The sequence below is a fragment of the Lichenostomus cassidix genome, chromosome 1Aa, assembly GCF_008360975.1.
Source record: "Lichenostomus cassidix isolate B80296 chromosome 1Aa, HeHo_3.0, whole genome shotgun sequence".
Lineage (NCBI taxonomy): Eukaryota > Metazoa > Chordata > Aves > Passeriformes > Meliphagidae > Lichenostomus > Lichenostomus cassidix.
Genome location: NC_139480.1, coordinates 44,728,813 through 44,746,406, shown reverse-complemented (window position 1 = coordinate 44,746,406; position 17,594 = coordinate 44,728,813). Strand labels below are relative to the sequence as shown.

Below are 17,594 nucleotides of genomic sequence, written 5' to 3'. Positions count from 1 at the left end.
ACCAGTAACTTTAATGATCATTAATCTGCCGTGTAAGTAATCCTGCAAAATATTGTGGGATGACATATTGGTACTGCAATTGCTCTCTTGTAGTTCTACATGATTAACACTGAAGACCTCAAGGAGTAAGTACTTCTCAGATCTGATCTGAACGAGTCACTGGACTTATCATTAGCTCAACACACAGGTGGAAATGCACCTCCTCAGGGGAGGGAGCAGTCTGTCTTCTAGGACACGATTTGGGAATGTGTTCCACCTTTCAAATTGTCTAATATTTTTTCTACTTGCTTCCTGTGAAAATGGAATGTTTTCCTTCGTGTGCAGACCTGCTTAATGCTTGCCTTTTTTCGCATAAATAATATTTTCAGCTTTGTCTCTTGAAATAGGGAATCGTTATTGGAATGATCTTGGTGTTTGTGTGTATAAGAGATGTTTAGGATTTCTGATTTATAGGGGTTTGGGAGTAATGTGATAAAAATGCACGTATGTAGTATTTGTCATTACATCTGAGGCTTGTAAAATGATTGAACTGTGATTTATTTCTGAAGAGGCCATGTATTTCACTTTTTAATTGAAAAATTGTTTTTAAAATGCAGTCTAGCATATAGCCTGAGACACATCCTCAGGAGGCAAAGTGGCCAGGTCTCACTTTTGGCCAGGTCTTACTTCACTGCATTTTCCTGAGTTTTTAAAACAAAATATTAAATTGATATTTTTTCATTGAAATATTAATGGTTATTGATTACAAGCACGAAATTACTGTTACTATTTTTATCTTCAGTGGAGCCAAAAGCAATAGCACCTGGTATTTTCAGTCAGCCAGTTCTTAAACTAATGAGAATTTGGAAAACACTTTAATGACAAAAGTGGCTTGTCTGACCAAGCCAGGACAAATACTCCATCAGCCTTGGTAGTGCCAAAGTCTGTCCAGAAAACCTCTACAAAAAATAATGAATTCTCACCTGCCTCAGTCTGACCTGGAATGGCTATGGCTGAGCAGCATTGTAACACCACTTAACTCGGAGAAGACTCTTGACCTTCGCTTCCTCAGTGCCCTTAAATTGAAATCTGCATCTCAATTATTTATTGGAGTGATAGGGAACCAAACAAACATCAGTTCCTCATGGTAACGTATAGAAATAGGACTTATGAGACCTCCACTGGCCTCTGTGCAATGCTGTCACCAAGACAGCTGACATCTGTTTCCAGTTGGGTAATTAATTCCAGAGGATTGTGTCACATATTTCATACCCTTATGATATGAAATCATTATGATATGAAATAATGAGTCTCTTACAAGTGTCTTCATCAGCATAATAAATGCTTGCCCTGCAGTTGTGGACACCAGAGAGGTTGCAGCAAGCCCCTGACCAGCAGGATGCTCTGGTGCTTCTCTGTTCCCATGTGCTGAGAAAGAGCATAAAGTATCCTTGTGTGAAAAATGCAGTAGAAGCCTAATTTGTTTTGACTGGATTTGGCTTTGTCTGGTATTGATAAAGCACTGGGCATTCAGTATTGTAGAATGACAGACTGATTGGGATTGGAAGGGACCTTGAAGAGCACCTAGTTCCAGCCTCCTGCCATGGGGACCCCTTCCACTATCCCAGATTGCTCAGAGCCCTGTCCAACCTGGCCTTGAACACTTCCAGGCATGGACCATCCACAGCTTTTCTGGGCAACCTCTTCCAGTGCCTCGCTATCCTCACTGTAAAGAATATCTTCTTAATAACTAAAATAAACCTGCCCTCTTTAAGTATCACAGCTGACTTGGACATATTTAATTTTCAAAATATACCAATTATTACACCAAGTAATCTTGGGTCAGTATGGGGAATATGGGATTTTTTAACCTTTTTTGTTTGTTTGATGGGTTTTGCTTATCTGTTTGTTTTAACTGTTAGCACAGACTGCAGTTCTATGGATAGGACTTGTAAAGTTGATGCTGAGAATTTATACAAGTGTGTTAATCCTTTCACAGATTTTGAGTTAAACCAGCTCCATTGGTCAGGTGAGCTCTATGGTTGATCTGGGCTCACTTCCTGGGTACTCTAGGCACTGCCACCTTTTAGGATTAGCCCTGTGGAGTGGCATTGTGGCAGGAGAGGGGTAATAATCAAATGTATCCTTCACCTCTAATTCCAGATAGCTTGGAGTTTATTCCAATATGGCCAGCAGTAAAACTGTTAATAACATTGATTTCAGCAAGTGTTTGGGGCCGTTTTCTTGCAGAAATAGGAAGTTCCCACTTTTTTGGCTTGCACTTACCATTTTTTCTTGAATTCTGGTGTCTGGTGCTGCTACCAGAGGATCACTAGCACTGTTCTGATCACTCTGTAATTTTCCACTTTGTAGCTCATTCCTAGTGTTCTATTGCTACTACATGTTTAGTCCAGACCTCTTGTGATATTATGATACTAATTTTAGCCCATACATTAACTTTTCAGATTATTCCAAAAGAAAGAGAATTGATGTCTTGAATTCCAGAAATCTTTGTAATATTTCGAGAAAAAAAAAAAAAAAGTAGAATTGTACAGTATGGGATATTATTATTCAATTAGAAGAAAAGATCAGGCAGAAGAATGTTGCAGAAATAATGCTCATTTTTAGGTGGAATAACTTGTTAATTCCAGCATCTGCACATACACAGTCATCAGGGAGTTATTGGGCTACATGTGTTTTTTGAAACATCTGTCAACTAAGCTGGAAATCTAAATGCAAAATGTTGCATTGGTTATATTTGTGGATTTCTTCCATTTCCTAGTGGAATTTCATTTTGTATGCTAATCATTGCAGAGTACAGAATTAAAAATAAGATTTAATTTTTGTGCATGTATCAGTTCTTTGGGTGAATGACTTGCCCCATTCTCTTTTAATTGTATTGCAACATCAAATATATGAAATAGAATAGCATCTTTTGTCTCAGATATCCTGCTGTCAGTGTGGAAAGAGGCATGTCATGTACATGGGGTTTTTTCCCTTTTGTCCTGGTGATGAAATAAAATGCTGTGGAGGACCTTAAGCTACTCTGAAGAGTTTGATGATGTTGCTGATTCCTGCAGCCACACTGCAAAACTCATATCGTTGTTGTATAGTAAGTGGGCTACAGTCCGTTTGACAAAATGCTTCACTGCATAACACTTAGGTGCACTGCATTGACTATTCAGTGTTAGTTCAGCGTTATGGTGGTGTTCACTGTTACTTGATATATAGAAATTATATACCAGGAAAGCTAACTTGTGGGCTGTGTGAAGGCAACACTTTTAGTGGTTACCTGGTGTACAACATTAACACATTTCTGTGGTACTGCTTTAGGCAGCTGTACCATTCCACTCTGTTGACATATATTTGTGCTATGTGACATTTTTGATAAATACTGTCAAGGATAGTCCATCACGGGATGAGTTTCCAGAGTTTCAGGATGTTTGTTAAACCTTCATAACTCAAATATAGAAGTGTTTCAGAAAACAGTATTTTACGTTTGTAAGTTGCAAAGCAGGTTTTCCAAGTAAGAACATTGCTAGGGAGTCATTTCCAGAAGAATACAGCTGTGTTCAGTTAATGGAGTGTGTGCTCCACATGAGACTGGGATGCAGCTGCCTGTTGACTGAGGTCTGTATGTTTCTGTAGGTTGCATCATTAAATCCCTCCATTCACATTTTGGGCAACCACCATTGTATTAGAAAAAAAAATGTGGAATAAGCTTAGCAGTGCCTGTGGTGTTTAGAAATCTGTATAACTTGCAAATTGAGAACAGTTTTTGAAATAATTTAGTCATTTAGACCTGTCTGCTGATCTGTTACGTGTGCAGTCCCTCAAGACTTGTGTCCTTTTCTCTCCTGTTTTTCAACAGCTCTGTGAAGCCAAAGAGAATTGCTTTGTGTGGTTTGATATAACTAATAAGGCAGTCAGAGTGCTGAGGACCTTGAAACAACCCAAAGAACTTTAGCTTGGCTTAAAAATCTCTGGATAAATGATCTTGTTGATGGGGAAGCATTATGAAAGAAGCAAGTTCACTGAAGTGCATTACTTTAGTAATGCTTAAAGCAGCTATAGTTCATTCACGTGTTTCATCTAGTTAAATACAGAGATAAACTGTGCACCCTTCTGTTTAACACTCAGTGTAAACTGAATACATAACTAAGTCTCCTGCATGCCTCAGGCATTTCTCTGTGCCCTGCATTATCTCAGCTTCACTCTTGCTTCTCTAGATTTAGACGGGAAGGATAGCACATAGCAGGCTGGTTTGTGGGACTGCAGCTTGTGTCTGCTGCTGAGCTGCAGGGTCTGCAACACCCCTGTAAGCTGCCTCTCGGAGGAAGGCCTCCATCTGCTTCATGTCATAGCCCATCACTTCGTGGATGTGGGCAGAAGAGAGGTTATTGATGTTCAACAGGATCAGATAGCGCAGAGACATCTAACAGAGCAAGCAGGGATGAATTCATGTGCACATGGTTAGGCAGGATAATGGATGGATAGGCAAGGGTGCCAGAATAATGACAGCATGTTGCTGTACCGTATCTTGAGATACTGCTTCTAAGAGATGTAGCGGGGGAGTTGCTGGGGTTTGGGTTTTGTTTGTTCTCGTGAATTGTAGCTCTTAGTGCTACTGCTTAAGCTGAGGTAGTGGTTCATACAAGATTTAGCATTTCCAGTTTTTTTGGGGGACTATTACTTTTTCTAGGCTGAGCGAGAGCTTCCTCTCCACTGAAGGGTGTTGACACACGGTGGTCCTAAATATAGTGGGAAGTACTGTTTTCTGAGAGGGAATGGAGGCAGCTCTGGAGTATGAAGCCACATGTACAGTCTGGAGGAGTTACGTAAGGACACTGCTGTTTGCAGAGCAGAGGCTTGCTGCTACAATTAGTGCTGCTTTACACTCTTTACACTCCAGCCATTGCAGCCATTAAAGAATAGCATTCAAATACTATTTTTTTTCCCCACTAATACTTAAGATTTCCAACTTGCAGCTTCTGCTCTCCCTGTTTTCCTGAGAGCAGTGGTGGTTTTGTATGAGGCAGGGACGCAGAGAAATACAAATTAGGAGTAGTTGCAGTAAATTTGGGGCAACTTCTTAGCAACGTTCTTGGAGTTTGGACAAGCATGAGGTGTGTGAACATATCCACTGATGGACATATTTTTGTGCAACAGATTGTTTTCATAGCATGTGATAAAAGTGATAGAACTGCAGTGCAAAGTTTGTCCACCCTGTGTTTCTTACACGAGGATGATTCTACATGATAACACAAACTGTATGAGATATTTGGAGATTACCTGTGTGTGTGAATGTACCCATACAGGTAACCAAGGGCAACCATCAAACCACAGCCGAAATGCAAAGAGCAGATTTATTTTGGGACACGGCTCTGTTCTAGCCGGCAGCAGGGGAGGGAAAGGCTCCTGCCTCTCCATAACGCAAGGCTTCCCCGTGTCTGAGATTGTGTTATCCCTCTGCAGGAATTCTACTTCTCAAAACAGGCAGGGGATGAACAACATTAGGCATAATAAATGGCGTTTCCCTACAACAACATTTTTGGCATTCTCAGCTGCAAGGTCACTTTGAGCAAAACTATTCTCTCCTCTGCCAAATCTTCCAGTTTTAACCCTTTCCAGGCAACACTATGAAAGGCATGGTGAATAGATTTAAAAGTGGTAACACTTATTTATTGTATAATTCCTTTTTTCCCTTCTTGCACCCTCTAAGCATTCACTGGCTGTTTCTCACTCTTTTCTTCATCCATCCCATGAATCACTTTAATCCTCATCACTCACTGTTTGCATGTACCTCTGCATTTCCTTCTCCAGTCTTCTTCTTATCCCCTTCTCTTTTTTTCTTCCTGCTCTTCTGCCTTCATTTAATTTTTGTTTCCTCTTTACTCATTTTTTAGTCTGTTTTTTTTTGTTTTCCACATCTTTACATGCTCTAGCTTCTTCCTTCATTTTACAGGTTTTTTCCTCTGATCTCACCTCTCATTTTCTCTGCTGATCGTTTGCCTCTCACAGCTCCCTGTCTGCTCAGCCTGTCTAGAGAACTAACTTGTTAAAAGGTTTAAACAGAAAATGGCTTCGATCTGAATGGATCTTCATTTAATGTTTTCAATGTGCTCTTTTAATGATTTTTTTTTTAATATTATTTCAGGTCTTAAAAATTAGCTTGATTGGCCACCGGAAGCGTGTTCTGGCATCTTTGGGAGACAGGCTTCACGAAGATCCTCCTCAGAAACCACCTCGGTCAATAACCCTCAGGGTGAGTCCCCATGGAAATTTGTTTGCATTTCTTGGCAAGTCAGCAAGGGTTCCATAACATTCACACGAAAACAGCAGCTACTTCCAGTGGGATTCAACTTCCCTCACTTCAGAGGTGTACAATTTGGACATCTCAGGCTGACCTGCTCTGTCACACTTCCCTGCATGGCCAGCAGAGATACACTGACATTTTTACGGGGTGATCCATCTGACCTGTTTCAGATGTCTGCCTTAGGATGAGATAAGTAGTATCTCAGAAGTACCAGCTTATCTTTGCTCAAGAAACTAGCTCAGGACCAGGGATGTAAAAGCTGCACGTCTACATCTGCCCACAGGAATCCCAACCCAGCTGATCGATATTGCAGGAGAGTTACCATTTTCCTTTCATGTTTTCAAATGTTTGCACTTACTTTTCAGACATATGCTTTAGGCTTTCTTTAAGGAGAACCTCTTGAAATTTTTGAGATATAAATGCCATTAAGGCATCTGTGTATATCAAAAGCTTCATCGTGTTTTAAATTTTCATCTGTATTCCCTCTTTCAGAAACCCTGTTGCAATGTCCCTGGGGTTTTTCCACACTTGACCACATTTAATCTCCTCTCATTCCACCACCTTCACTCAGTTTCTCCAATCCAATGCCTTTGCTTACTTGCTGTCTGCTGCTCTTATCAAGTTGTGGTCTGATGGCTAATTCCTGCTGCGTTCTCCAACAGAGTCCATAGCAACATTTTTATTTTGATGTTTTAGGTCACACCTTTTGTATTTGATTGGAACTGATTATTTTCATGGGGCTGCATTTCTGATGGGAATCTCATTTGGGATTAAATTTCAAAATGTCAGAGTGTCTGTGCTCCCAAGTGAAATTTCCTGGTGTAAAGAGAAATACAGAAAGACAGAATGAGGACTTATTTTTAAGTGTACTTAAAATTTCTGTGACCAGCCTGTTTTCACCCTGCTTATTCTCAGATGCCCCATTCAGACATTTTAGATCCCACCCCTTAATTCAACATATTCCCAATGCCATATTTAAAAAGTTCTGACAGGTCTGTAATGTGCCCTAAGGCATATTGCACAAACGTGTGGATGTTTTTCTAGTATTTTATTTTTATGTATTTTGTGAATGATTCCTGATGCATGGCAGGTGTTAAAACACTCCAAGGAAAGAAAAACAGATTACAAGGCACACTTTTTTGCTCAATGCCTTCAATACTCTGGACTGGATAAATAGTTATTCTTCAGCAAGTGGGAAAATTTCCACAGTCCACCCTCGTGGTCAGCGCTATATATTCCTAGTTAATACGGAAGAGAAAACTGGATGTCCTCCATCTGTAGTCAAAATGATAAAAAGTAGTGTGATGCTGCACAGCTACAGCTACTGATGCAGGCCAGTGCTAAATGTCATTTATCACCTCTTGGAACTGGAGCCTTCACAGAGAATCCTAAAGAGGAGGACATGCATTTGGAATAAAGGTTTTCTTTCCCGTCAACTGCTACTATGCCATTTCCCAGGAAACAAAGACATAGTGTTTAGTTTGTAGTCTGAAATAATTTGTAGCTTGAAAATTGGCTTACATAAACTGCCTGCTGCTGTTATAAGATTGATTTATATAGAATCATAGAATAGTTTGGATTGGAAGGGACCTTAAAGATCATCAAGTTTCAACCCTCTTTGCCATGAGCAGGAGCACTTCCCACTAGATCAGGCTGCTCTGCGTCAGTAGAAAAGGTAATTTTTTATTTAAAGTCTACTATTAAGTTCCCAAGCTCAAGCTAAGAAATGCTAATGCTTCATCTTTTTTGACTGTTTTTGTATTAGCTTTTAAATATTTCAAAGTAAAAGGTTAAATATTGAAGAAAAGCAAAAGATCTTAAAAAGCTTTAAAATATCCACAATGTACCTTGTTGCATGTGTACTAAGAAAACATTATTTTGATTTCTAATATACTCAAATATATTATATTCAAATATATATATTCTATGTATATTATAAATATATATACACTATATATTCAAATATATATCTACATTATATACAAATATACTTTTCTATACTCAAATGTTTTGTGGTTGTTTTTGTTTGTTTTTTTTGGTGTGGTTTTTTTGGGTTTTGTTTTGGGGTTTTGTGTGGGGTGGTTTTGAAGGACCAACAATTTAGGCAGAAAACTTGGAGAAGAAGTGTTACAGTAGAAATAATAGTTTAACACAAGAATTAGTTCACTAGAGAGAATTCCTGGGTTTGAGTTAGACAAATACCTGTGGGATATGAAATGTGCCCAGTCAACTTGAGGAAGGATCTCTGAAGCTCCCTTCCAGCCCTGACCTTTGTGGTTCCAGGTGTACATGAGCAGCAGGTCTGAGAGGGGATGAGGCAGATTTTGACAGTGAAATATGTGATCAGGCATCCCTGCAGGCCATGTGTCCTTGCATTTACAACCAGGTAGAAACATGATATGAGTTCCTGGGGACTACCAGTAGTGTGGTACTGAGGCCATGGTAGTACCTGCAAGGGTGTCCATGCCTGGTCTGCAGGTTTATTTTAGGAGATGAGGAGGTGGGTATGGAGTGAGGAAGAGGAATGAAGGAAGAATGGGAGAAAACCTCATGTTTAAGGGAATAGCTGTACCTAAGAAGATACAGATTTACTCCTGTTTTTGCCACAAAAATCTTGGACAATGCATGGTAAGTTATTTAGTTAATTGCCTCAGAAACAGTCACTAATTGAATGTTACTGACAATCTCCATATTTGACTGGAGTCTTGAGTCTGATTTACACTAGTGCTGAGCACACTGCTGAAAATTGCATCAACAGAAATGGAGTTTGGAACTCGAGCACTTGGGAAATCAAGCAATAGATGTTGTAATTGAGTGACTGGTACTTTCTAACCTTTGTCCATGTGTCTCGTGTCACCCACGCTAAAGCAGTGATTATAAAATGCCAGAAGTCACAGGGTGTGGTGAAAATTAATTGATTGACATTTGTAAAGCACTTACGAGCATCATGAATAGGATGACATTAATCATCCCATCTTCAGAGCAGGATTTGAAAAGAGTTTAGGAAAGAGGTTTGGGGCCAGGAAAGGAGGCGAGAATAAAACATTGACTGCATGGTAACTAATGATAACACGGTGCTGAGTATATGACAACACGCTGCACAGTTGAGGATCCATCTGTGCTGTGAAGGACAACTTTGAGAAAATAGCATAAAATCATACAATGACATACTGTTCCATAATGCAGAGGCTTGGTAATTCTTTTATTTCTTGAGTTGGTATTTCTTGTCTGTATTGCCTTGCCAGCAATCTTCCAATATAGATCTCGGAGTGAATTTCCTCTTTATATGCAGCTTGAAATATGAATACATTATATGAAAAGCTTGATGAGGGCTGGAATCTCTATATTCATCTGTCACTTTGGTACACTGGTGGCCCTATGAGCCTACAACAGTGGGTGAATCCAGATTCAGAGCAGAGAGTGGTTCCCTGCCTGGCTGGAGCAGCAGGCAACAGTCACTAGAGAGGATCTTGTTTGGTGCCCCTGTACTCAGGTTATTTGCAGGGCAGAGCTGTGTGCACCATGTTGTTAGGCCCAGGGACTGTAGGTTTTGGAGATAATGCCTCACAGAACCTTCTGAGCATGTGCAGACTACAGCTTTTCAGAAGATTTTAACTGGGCCAAATGTAGGTGGATTTTTGTGAAGGAGGGAAAAGATTATTCCTAAGAGGAAAACACTATTTTCTTTGCCCTGGGAAATGTCAAGTGCTTGTCTCAGATCATAGGAATACTAGAGAATTAAAAAAAAAATACCAGTTAATTAAAAATTACTAAAGAGCTATATTTTCCTAACATTTTTCTTGTTGGCAACATGAAAAATACTAATCCATTACTGTGATTGCAAGGAATAAAGTCACGTAGACTCCTACACTTCAAATATTGACATCAGACATTGCTATGACTTGAACTTTCCTTTCCATTTGGAAGAGATTACAACTCTCTGATTTCTTCCACCAGATCTTGTTTCTTAATAGCATGGAGTAAAGTACCTTAATGCTTTTCAGAACGGGGCTTACTTCAATGTAATCATGCATGAATCATCCACCTTTTCTCTTTAAATAAAAAGGCAGAACTTTTTTACCTTCCACTCTGGAGCAGGTCTTTGCTTACTCCACTATCTTCAGGTCCCTTCTTGGTGCTCAGTATTGAAATATTCCAGCAGCAGGTGGTTTAGAGAAGGTCTAGAGAAGCTTCAGAGAAGCTCTGCCCAGTGTGAATGTGCTCCTGGAGACATTCTGCCCAGTCACTTACATCAGGAGAGAGGAACATTTCCCATTCTGAAATATGTACCAGGATGAGCTGTTTATTTATTAGGTGGGATTTATTTATCAATTCAGTGTGGTGTTTGCATGCTGACTGATACAAGGTTAGCAGTTCAGTACAGGTAACAAGAAAAGCCAGGTAAAATGTTTGTACTCTGATGCTTTCATGCACTCCAGGAATTGGTATTTAGCTTGTGTCTGATATCTGGTACTTCAAGTTAAAATGGATGTTCTGCAAAACCTATAAAAATTGCAACAAAATGTCTATACTGTGTGAATGGACAGGCATTTCTTTTTTCCAGCAAGAGATGCTGCTAGTGTTCAAATCACTTTTGAATCACTTTCACTGCTCAGAGCAGCTGCTCAGAAGTGGTGAGAATGTATTTCATCTTACAAATGGCTAGTCCTAAATCATGGCTGTATTTGGGCCTTGACAATAGGTAGCTCACTGTTTTATCTTTAGAAGAGAGTATATATTATGCAGGGAGGTTTTGGAGAGGAAATTTGCCACTAGTTCATGTAAATAGTGAACTATTTTTCCTTCCACATGGGCTCTGCACCTCAGGTAGCAAATCTCAAAAGTTCATCCACAGTAACCTCTACTGCAGGAATTGTTCCATAATTTTTTTTAGTGTGAGCCATTCAAATGCACTTTTAAAATGTGTGATTTAAAGTCAGCAATATGCTCTTCTTCTTATGCTGCATTTTTCTTCCTCTGTCCAGGAACCCAGTGGTAACCACACTCCTCCTCAGTTGTCTCCATCACTTAGCCAAAGCACTTTCACTACTGGTGGCTCCCTGGACGTTCCCCACATTATCATGCAGGGCGATGCAAGGAGAAGAAGAAATGAAAACTACTTTGATGATATTCCCCGGTCAAAGCTGGAGAGGCAGATGGCACAGGTAGGACGAAAACAGCGCCGATAAAAGGCTGGGCCATGCTGCTTTTGGTTACAGAGCTAATCCTGACCAGAGCAGTGGGGTGGATATGAAGGCTGAGTTGTAAACAACAAATTTTTCCAAGCTGTCTTTTCCAGCTCTCTATGTTTCAAATAGTGTAAATTGGTGTGTTGGTGTGTAATTTCTAATGAGAGGTAGAGTTTTGGGGGTGTTTGGATGCCTGGAGGCTGAGATGAAGGTGGTTTCTGTGCCAGAGTGTGCGGTCTTCCCCCAGCACCAACTCTGCCTCTCATTTTTATAGTTAGGTGCAGATTCCTCAAATTCTGAGCAACCTAGATAAAAATCAGCTGGCAGCAGTTCACTGCCAGAAACTCAGAGGACTCAAAGGGTAATGATTGCTGCATTTATGAATGGGAAGGGTCAACATTCTGCAAAACTGTGATCTGGGGATATATCTTGATTATATTAAAAAAAAAAAGATTTAACTGTGCAAAAACTCATTTGAGCACTGCTAGACTTAACTGGATCTTAAAACAAGCTGTTCATGAAAGAAAGCCTAAAGTAACCTCCCTCTCTGAATTTTTTTCACCCAACCACTGAAAAGAGTGCTGATAATTTTAAATTAAGCATATGTTGAGCAGAGTAATGCCACAGAATCGTAGAACCATGTAGAATGGAAAAGACCCTTAAGGTCTTCAACTCCAACCCTTAACTCAGCACTGCCATATTCCCCACTAAACTGTGTCCCAGAAACACCTACATGTTTTTGAATGCTTCCAGGGATGGTGATTGAACCATTTCCCTGGACAGCTCACTCCAGTGCCTGACCACACTTTCAGTGAAGAAATTTTTCCTAATATCCAGTCTAAAGAGCAGTAAATTTTGCATGGACAGCCTATTGGTGAAAATTCCTTAGAATGAACTCAGCTGGTTTGTGGTGATACACAAGATGATGAAAGACAGCCAGGCCTTCAGCTGCATGCTGGAATTAGACTTTGATTTGCTGTCAGAAGCAGATGGGCAGCCAGGGCAGTTCCTGGAGAGACTCATTCCACGAAGGAGCAGGTTGCTGCAAGCTTCCCTGCATGAGGCTTCCCAGCAGGGTCTGTGCCTGCCACAACCCAAAATAGAGCCTCTGTCCAACATTCAGCCTCAAAATGGAAACAGCTATGCAAATAACTATATTGTAATGAACAAAAGGCTGCAGTCTGTCAGCTAATTACATGAACAAGAAGTAATTAAATAAACAAACAAAACAAGGTGCTGCCATTACCTGGGAACACAGAAACAAATTGAATTTCATTTGTTCAGAGGACATTTCTAGGAAGGTGAAATTGCAATTGGCTGGGTGGGGCTGTTGCCTTCCCCTTTTTTAATCTAATTTTGTGCTATACAATCTTCTTGTACAGAATTAAGGAGCAAGTTGTGGAGGGAATGAGCTTGTTTTCAAACCAGTCTGCTGGGCTTCTGTGGCAAGAACAGGGCTGAGCTGAAGTCCAGCAAAGAAAAGACAAGTTTTTAAAATGAAAATATTTCTTGAAGGTCATGAAATTTAGGTGTTCAAGCATAAAATGCACACTTGCTTGTGGCTGAGTAGACTGGTTTGTCTAAGTAGTTCATTTTAGCACTTGGTTCACAAATCCTGATGCTTGCTACTTCTTTTAGTCACTAATATTGAAGACAAAAAATAAACCAAAACAAACAAAAAACAACCCCAAAAAACCCTATGCTAGCAATTTTCTCTGACTCCATTTCACTCTCTTCTTTTATTGATTGAAGTCCTGATATTCCCAAGAGGTATGACATACTCTCATATATAACACCTGGAGATTTTCTTTGTGCTGTTGAATACTGCATCTCCAGAAGGGCTGTGATATTTTGCATGTCCAAAGAGAAAACTGAGAAAAGTGGTTTGCACCACTCCAAACTCCTGTAGAACTAATTAAGTGCTTAAGGGATATTCTTTTTTTTTCTTTTTATTTTTGTGGAAGTGTGTACCCACTGAATGGATGACTTCATTGCCTTCTCTCTAGCTTTAACCATGGAATATAGCAGTCATCCTCTGGGACTCCAAAGGGAAAAATGGATTCAGATGAAATCCATAAAAAGTGGTTTGTGTTGTTCCCTGAACTCCAATCCATTTGAAGTCTTTTTCAGCTCTGCCCCCAAATTCTGCGTTCCTGATGTATGTAAAATTCCCTTTGACTTTAATGGGAAAGTCAATGACTCCCTCTGGTGATCATTCGCAATAAATTGGACTCACCCCATTAAGAGGCTAATCAGGGATTTCTTCAACGATTCTAGCCCAAAAATAGATTCTTAAATTTATTTTTTGCAATATGTGCTCTGGCAAAATTAACTATATTTCCTTCAATCTTTTCCCCCAAAGCCCCTTTAAATTTAAAGGTAAAATAATTGTTTCTGCAAAATAAAAGAGATCCAACTGATTCTTAACATCAGCCTTCTGCTCCATGTGTTGTGGGGTTTTGGGTTTTTTTCTTTTATTTAGCAACTTTCTCCTTGCAGTTTGCTGGTTCCTTTGGCTTGTGTCAGATCAACAGCAACTTCTGAACTGATACCAGTACAGCTTCCCAGCTAGAATACTTCTCACAAAGAGGATGATCTTTGAGGGATTATTTGAATTGCTTTGAGGATGTTCTTTGTCTTAACCCTAACTTTGCTAGGCTGTTTGCATGCTGCTGTGTGAATCTGCATGTTTACTGGATGCTGTAGTGTACAAATGTGCATAAAGACATCTTGGATGCTGTGATGTTTTGAAAGTGTTTTAGGTGTGTTCTTGATGATGAGATTAATGGGCATTTTTATGGCCTTGAAGAGAGAGGCTGACACAGTATTGCAAACTTGTTTGTTGTATTGCTTTCATGAATTTGATTTTATTTCAAAAATGTTAGATTAAGACTATCTTCTCCTCAATTTAAAATCTAAAATGTGACGATATTTTGATGAAATTGGATGTTTCCATCTTTACTATGGCCTGTGTTGTATGGTGTTTTCACGGAACTGTTACAGGGAGTCGTCAAGCATGTTGATCTTTGCATCAATCAACCAGTGTTTCTTAAACAATGAGCACAGCAGCTTAAATCTGTTTTCCTTTGATGCGCTGGATGGGTTTAAACAGTTCTCTAAACCGTAGTCAAATCTGCTTGTAAGTAATACAACTCTTTGTTTCCTGGAGGAAGCACTGATTTAAATTTACTTAATGTGGGTGGTTTTGTCTCAAGGCCAGCATGTACCTTCATTTGCAGTTCCCTAGCAGACTGTTTGTGACCTAAGGGGAAAATCGTAATATAAACAATGAGTCGAACCAATTTAGATTCCCCAGTGGAATAGGTTTGGTCATCCAATCCCCTGGTTGATCTGAAAGTCTGTGATGTCTGGTTGTATAAACCATAAATGCCAAAATGGTAATACAGAAGGTTGTGAGATAGTTTGTTTCCCAAAAAAAAAAGAGAAAAAAAATCTAGAAAGGAATGAGTAGTCTGAGTCATCACTGACTGTGGATGTTGAATTTTGAGCCTGCACACTGTAGGTTAGTATGATCAAATTAACGTAGTTTAAAATAGCTGAGGTCGTTCTTAAGATTGCCTGAACTTTTAAAATAGAACTGAAATCATGCAGGCAAAGCTTGAGTACCTTGGAACCAGAACTGGTAGGAGGAGGAGTCCCATTGAAGGGATTGGGCTCCTCATTCACCCCTCAAATAGTTGCGGGGAAGAACTTCAGAGGTTAAAAGGAATCACAGCTAAATTCATTAAAATACTTCAGTTAAAATGTCACCTGTTTAGGATTTGCAATTCTCCAGGCAGGAGAGAAGCTGTAGGTAGTAGCTGCAAGCATATTCCAGACTGCCAGCCCAAGGCTGTGGCTATTTATCGCGCCAGCCAGCGACATATGGTGCTTTTAGCCACCCTGGTCTGTGAGACCTCTCGCCGTGGTGTTCAGAGCTCTGCACCCTGCCCTGAGCCAGGAGTGAGGGCCAAAAACATCTTCCCTGTGCAGGGAGGTGCAGGAAGCACCCCTGCCTGTGGCACTCCTGGCAGAAGCAGAGCTGGGACAGGCATCCCCCTGTGCTGTGCCACGCTCTCCCCATGGTGCTGAACCCCTGGCAGCCCAAGCTGGGAGAGCTCTGTCATTTGGGGACACAGAGGGCAGGAGCCTCTCTGGGGAAGGCTCCAGCCTGGGTCTGCCTTGGGGAGGACAAACTGGGAATGAGCCAAAGTAGGCTTTCCAGTAGGATAAACCTACCCATGACCCATGGCAGGGCACCCCAGTGAGCTGTGATGGGAGGAAGAGATCTTTCAAGATCTGAGAGAGTTGGAAAAATTATTCACAAAGGCTGATAGGAGAAGTTCTTTCCCAGAGTTGCTGAACTCAGGCTTAATTTTGGAAGCCTTTCTGGGTTCTTCAGTCACATGGTCTGAAGGCTCTTACTTAAAAAAAAAAATTAATTATTTAATCTTTTTTTCCTAAAACACAAAATAGTTTAAATGTAAGGTCATTGTAATGACTGCACAGTAGGATATCTGAAGGATATCTGTCCTGATTGTTGGGATTCTGCTTTTCAACATTATTTTGTGAGATACAATAATTCATTGCCAGGTTAGGATTGATATGCAGGGGACAATAATTTAAATGGATTTAGTACAACAGATCGTTTATCTGCGAAAGAGGAGAAATGTAACAAAAACAAAAGACAGAATTAGCAAAGGTGGGTTTATATTCAAATAGTGAAATAATTTTGCTTCCTTCTGAAATTATACCTTCAACTCAATAATGTCTTCCAAATATTTCACAGGTACTAATGCATTTTTGTTTCCAGTGCACTGTGGGGCTGTGTGATTTAAAATAATGTTTTCCATTTTTCAGGTAGGAAAACTGATGGACAGGGATGTTGCAGGTTGATTAAGATGACGTAGAAAGTTTGAAGGAGATGAAAATAAAAAACTCACTTTTAGTTTTGTAACTTTAAACCATAGTATGACATTTTTATTTACTTATTTTGTGTTGGTTTTCCCATCTCCTTCTCTGCTTTTGAAGGATTTAAATATTACTGTGAATGAAGAAAAATACGCTCAGGAGAATACTGGTGTGTAAAATGAGATTATCTAAGAAGCAATGAAGAATGTTTTTTTTATCAATGGTTGAAATCACTCATAAAATAACAGAGTTCTTTACTAGTTGATTTATGAAGCAGTAAATACAAAAATACGGTTGTCTAGATTCATTCTCCTGTTACTTCTAAAGCTTCTTATTTCCACTTTTTATAAGCATAAAATAGTGTACATTGTGAGGATAAACAGACAGCTAGTTAAAAAAAAAAAAAGGTCAAATCCAAACAAAATGCTCTAAGGTTTGTATTTTAGTTGCATTGTATTTTTAATATTGAAGGATGACTGAACTGTGATGACCTTCAATTTAACATCAAAAGGAAAATGCTTAACTAAATCTACTGCATGGTATGGATATTGCTGGCAGTTGTATTTGTAATTCACATAGATGCAAATGCCAATAGATGGCTGTACCTTGATCTGTAAATTTCAGCTAATTTTCATCCCTAGATCCCTTGAGTATTTTGTATTTCATAGAACCACCACTGGGTTGGAAGGCACCTTAAAGATCATCCTGTTCCAGCCTCCCTGTCCTGAGCAGGGACACCTCCACTAGAGCAGGTTTCTCAAAGCCCCATCCCACCTGGCCTTGAACATTCCCATGGACAGGAAATCCAACAATTCTCAGGGCAAGGGACATGTAAACTGATAGAGATGGTATCAAAATCCTACTTAATTTCTGCCTGAATAGAGAGATAGAATTTTTGCAAGGATGTTACAGAAGCTAACATGTTAGAACTGAAGTTGTGTGAGGTGGGATCATACCTACACGTTGCTTCAGCAAATGGAATTAGGGAGTCGCTTCTATATTTGGTATTAATGATCCAAACTTAAGCCATAAATACTACACCAAGAAAAGGAAAAATGTTCTTCATTAATTTACTGTTTTTCACACCCAGTCTCGTGAACTAGAAGGTCTATTTTGAAAAGATTGTATGGAAACAGAATTTTAATATCTAATACATTTTTGATCTGCTGTAAAATAGCTGTACTTAGAGTTTGGGCTGC

General features: G+C 39.7%; 1 protein-coding gene across 9 annotated transcripts in view; it reads left to right on the top strand.

Annotated features, from left to right (window-relative positions):
- The window catches only part of ANKS1B (ankyrin repeat and sterile alpha motif domain containing 1B), a 397,467-nt gene that overhangs the window by 342,430 nt on the left and 37,443 nt on the right, over positions 1 to 17,594 (top strand). For all 9 annotated transcript variants that reach the window (XM_085047083.1, XM_085047078.1, XM_085047079.1 and 6 more), the window contains 2 exons: positions 6,137 to 6,244; positions 11,281 to 11,460. In XM_085047083.1, the coding sequence (XP_084903209.1) occupies positions 6,137 to 6,244; positions 11,281 to 11,460 (288 nt within the window). The remainder of the gene's footprint in view (positions 1 to 6,136; positions 6,245 to 11,280; positions 11,461 to 17,594) is intronic.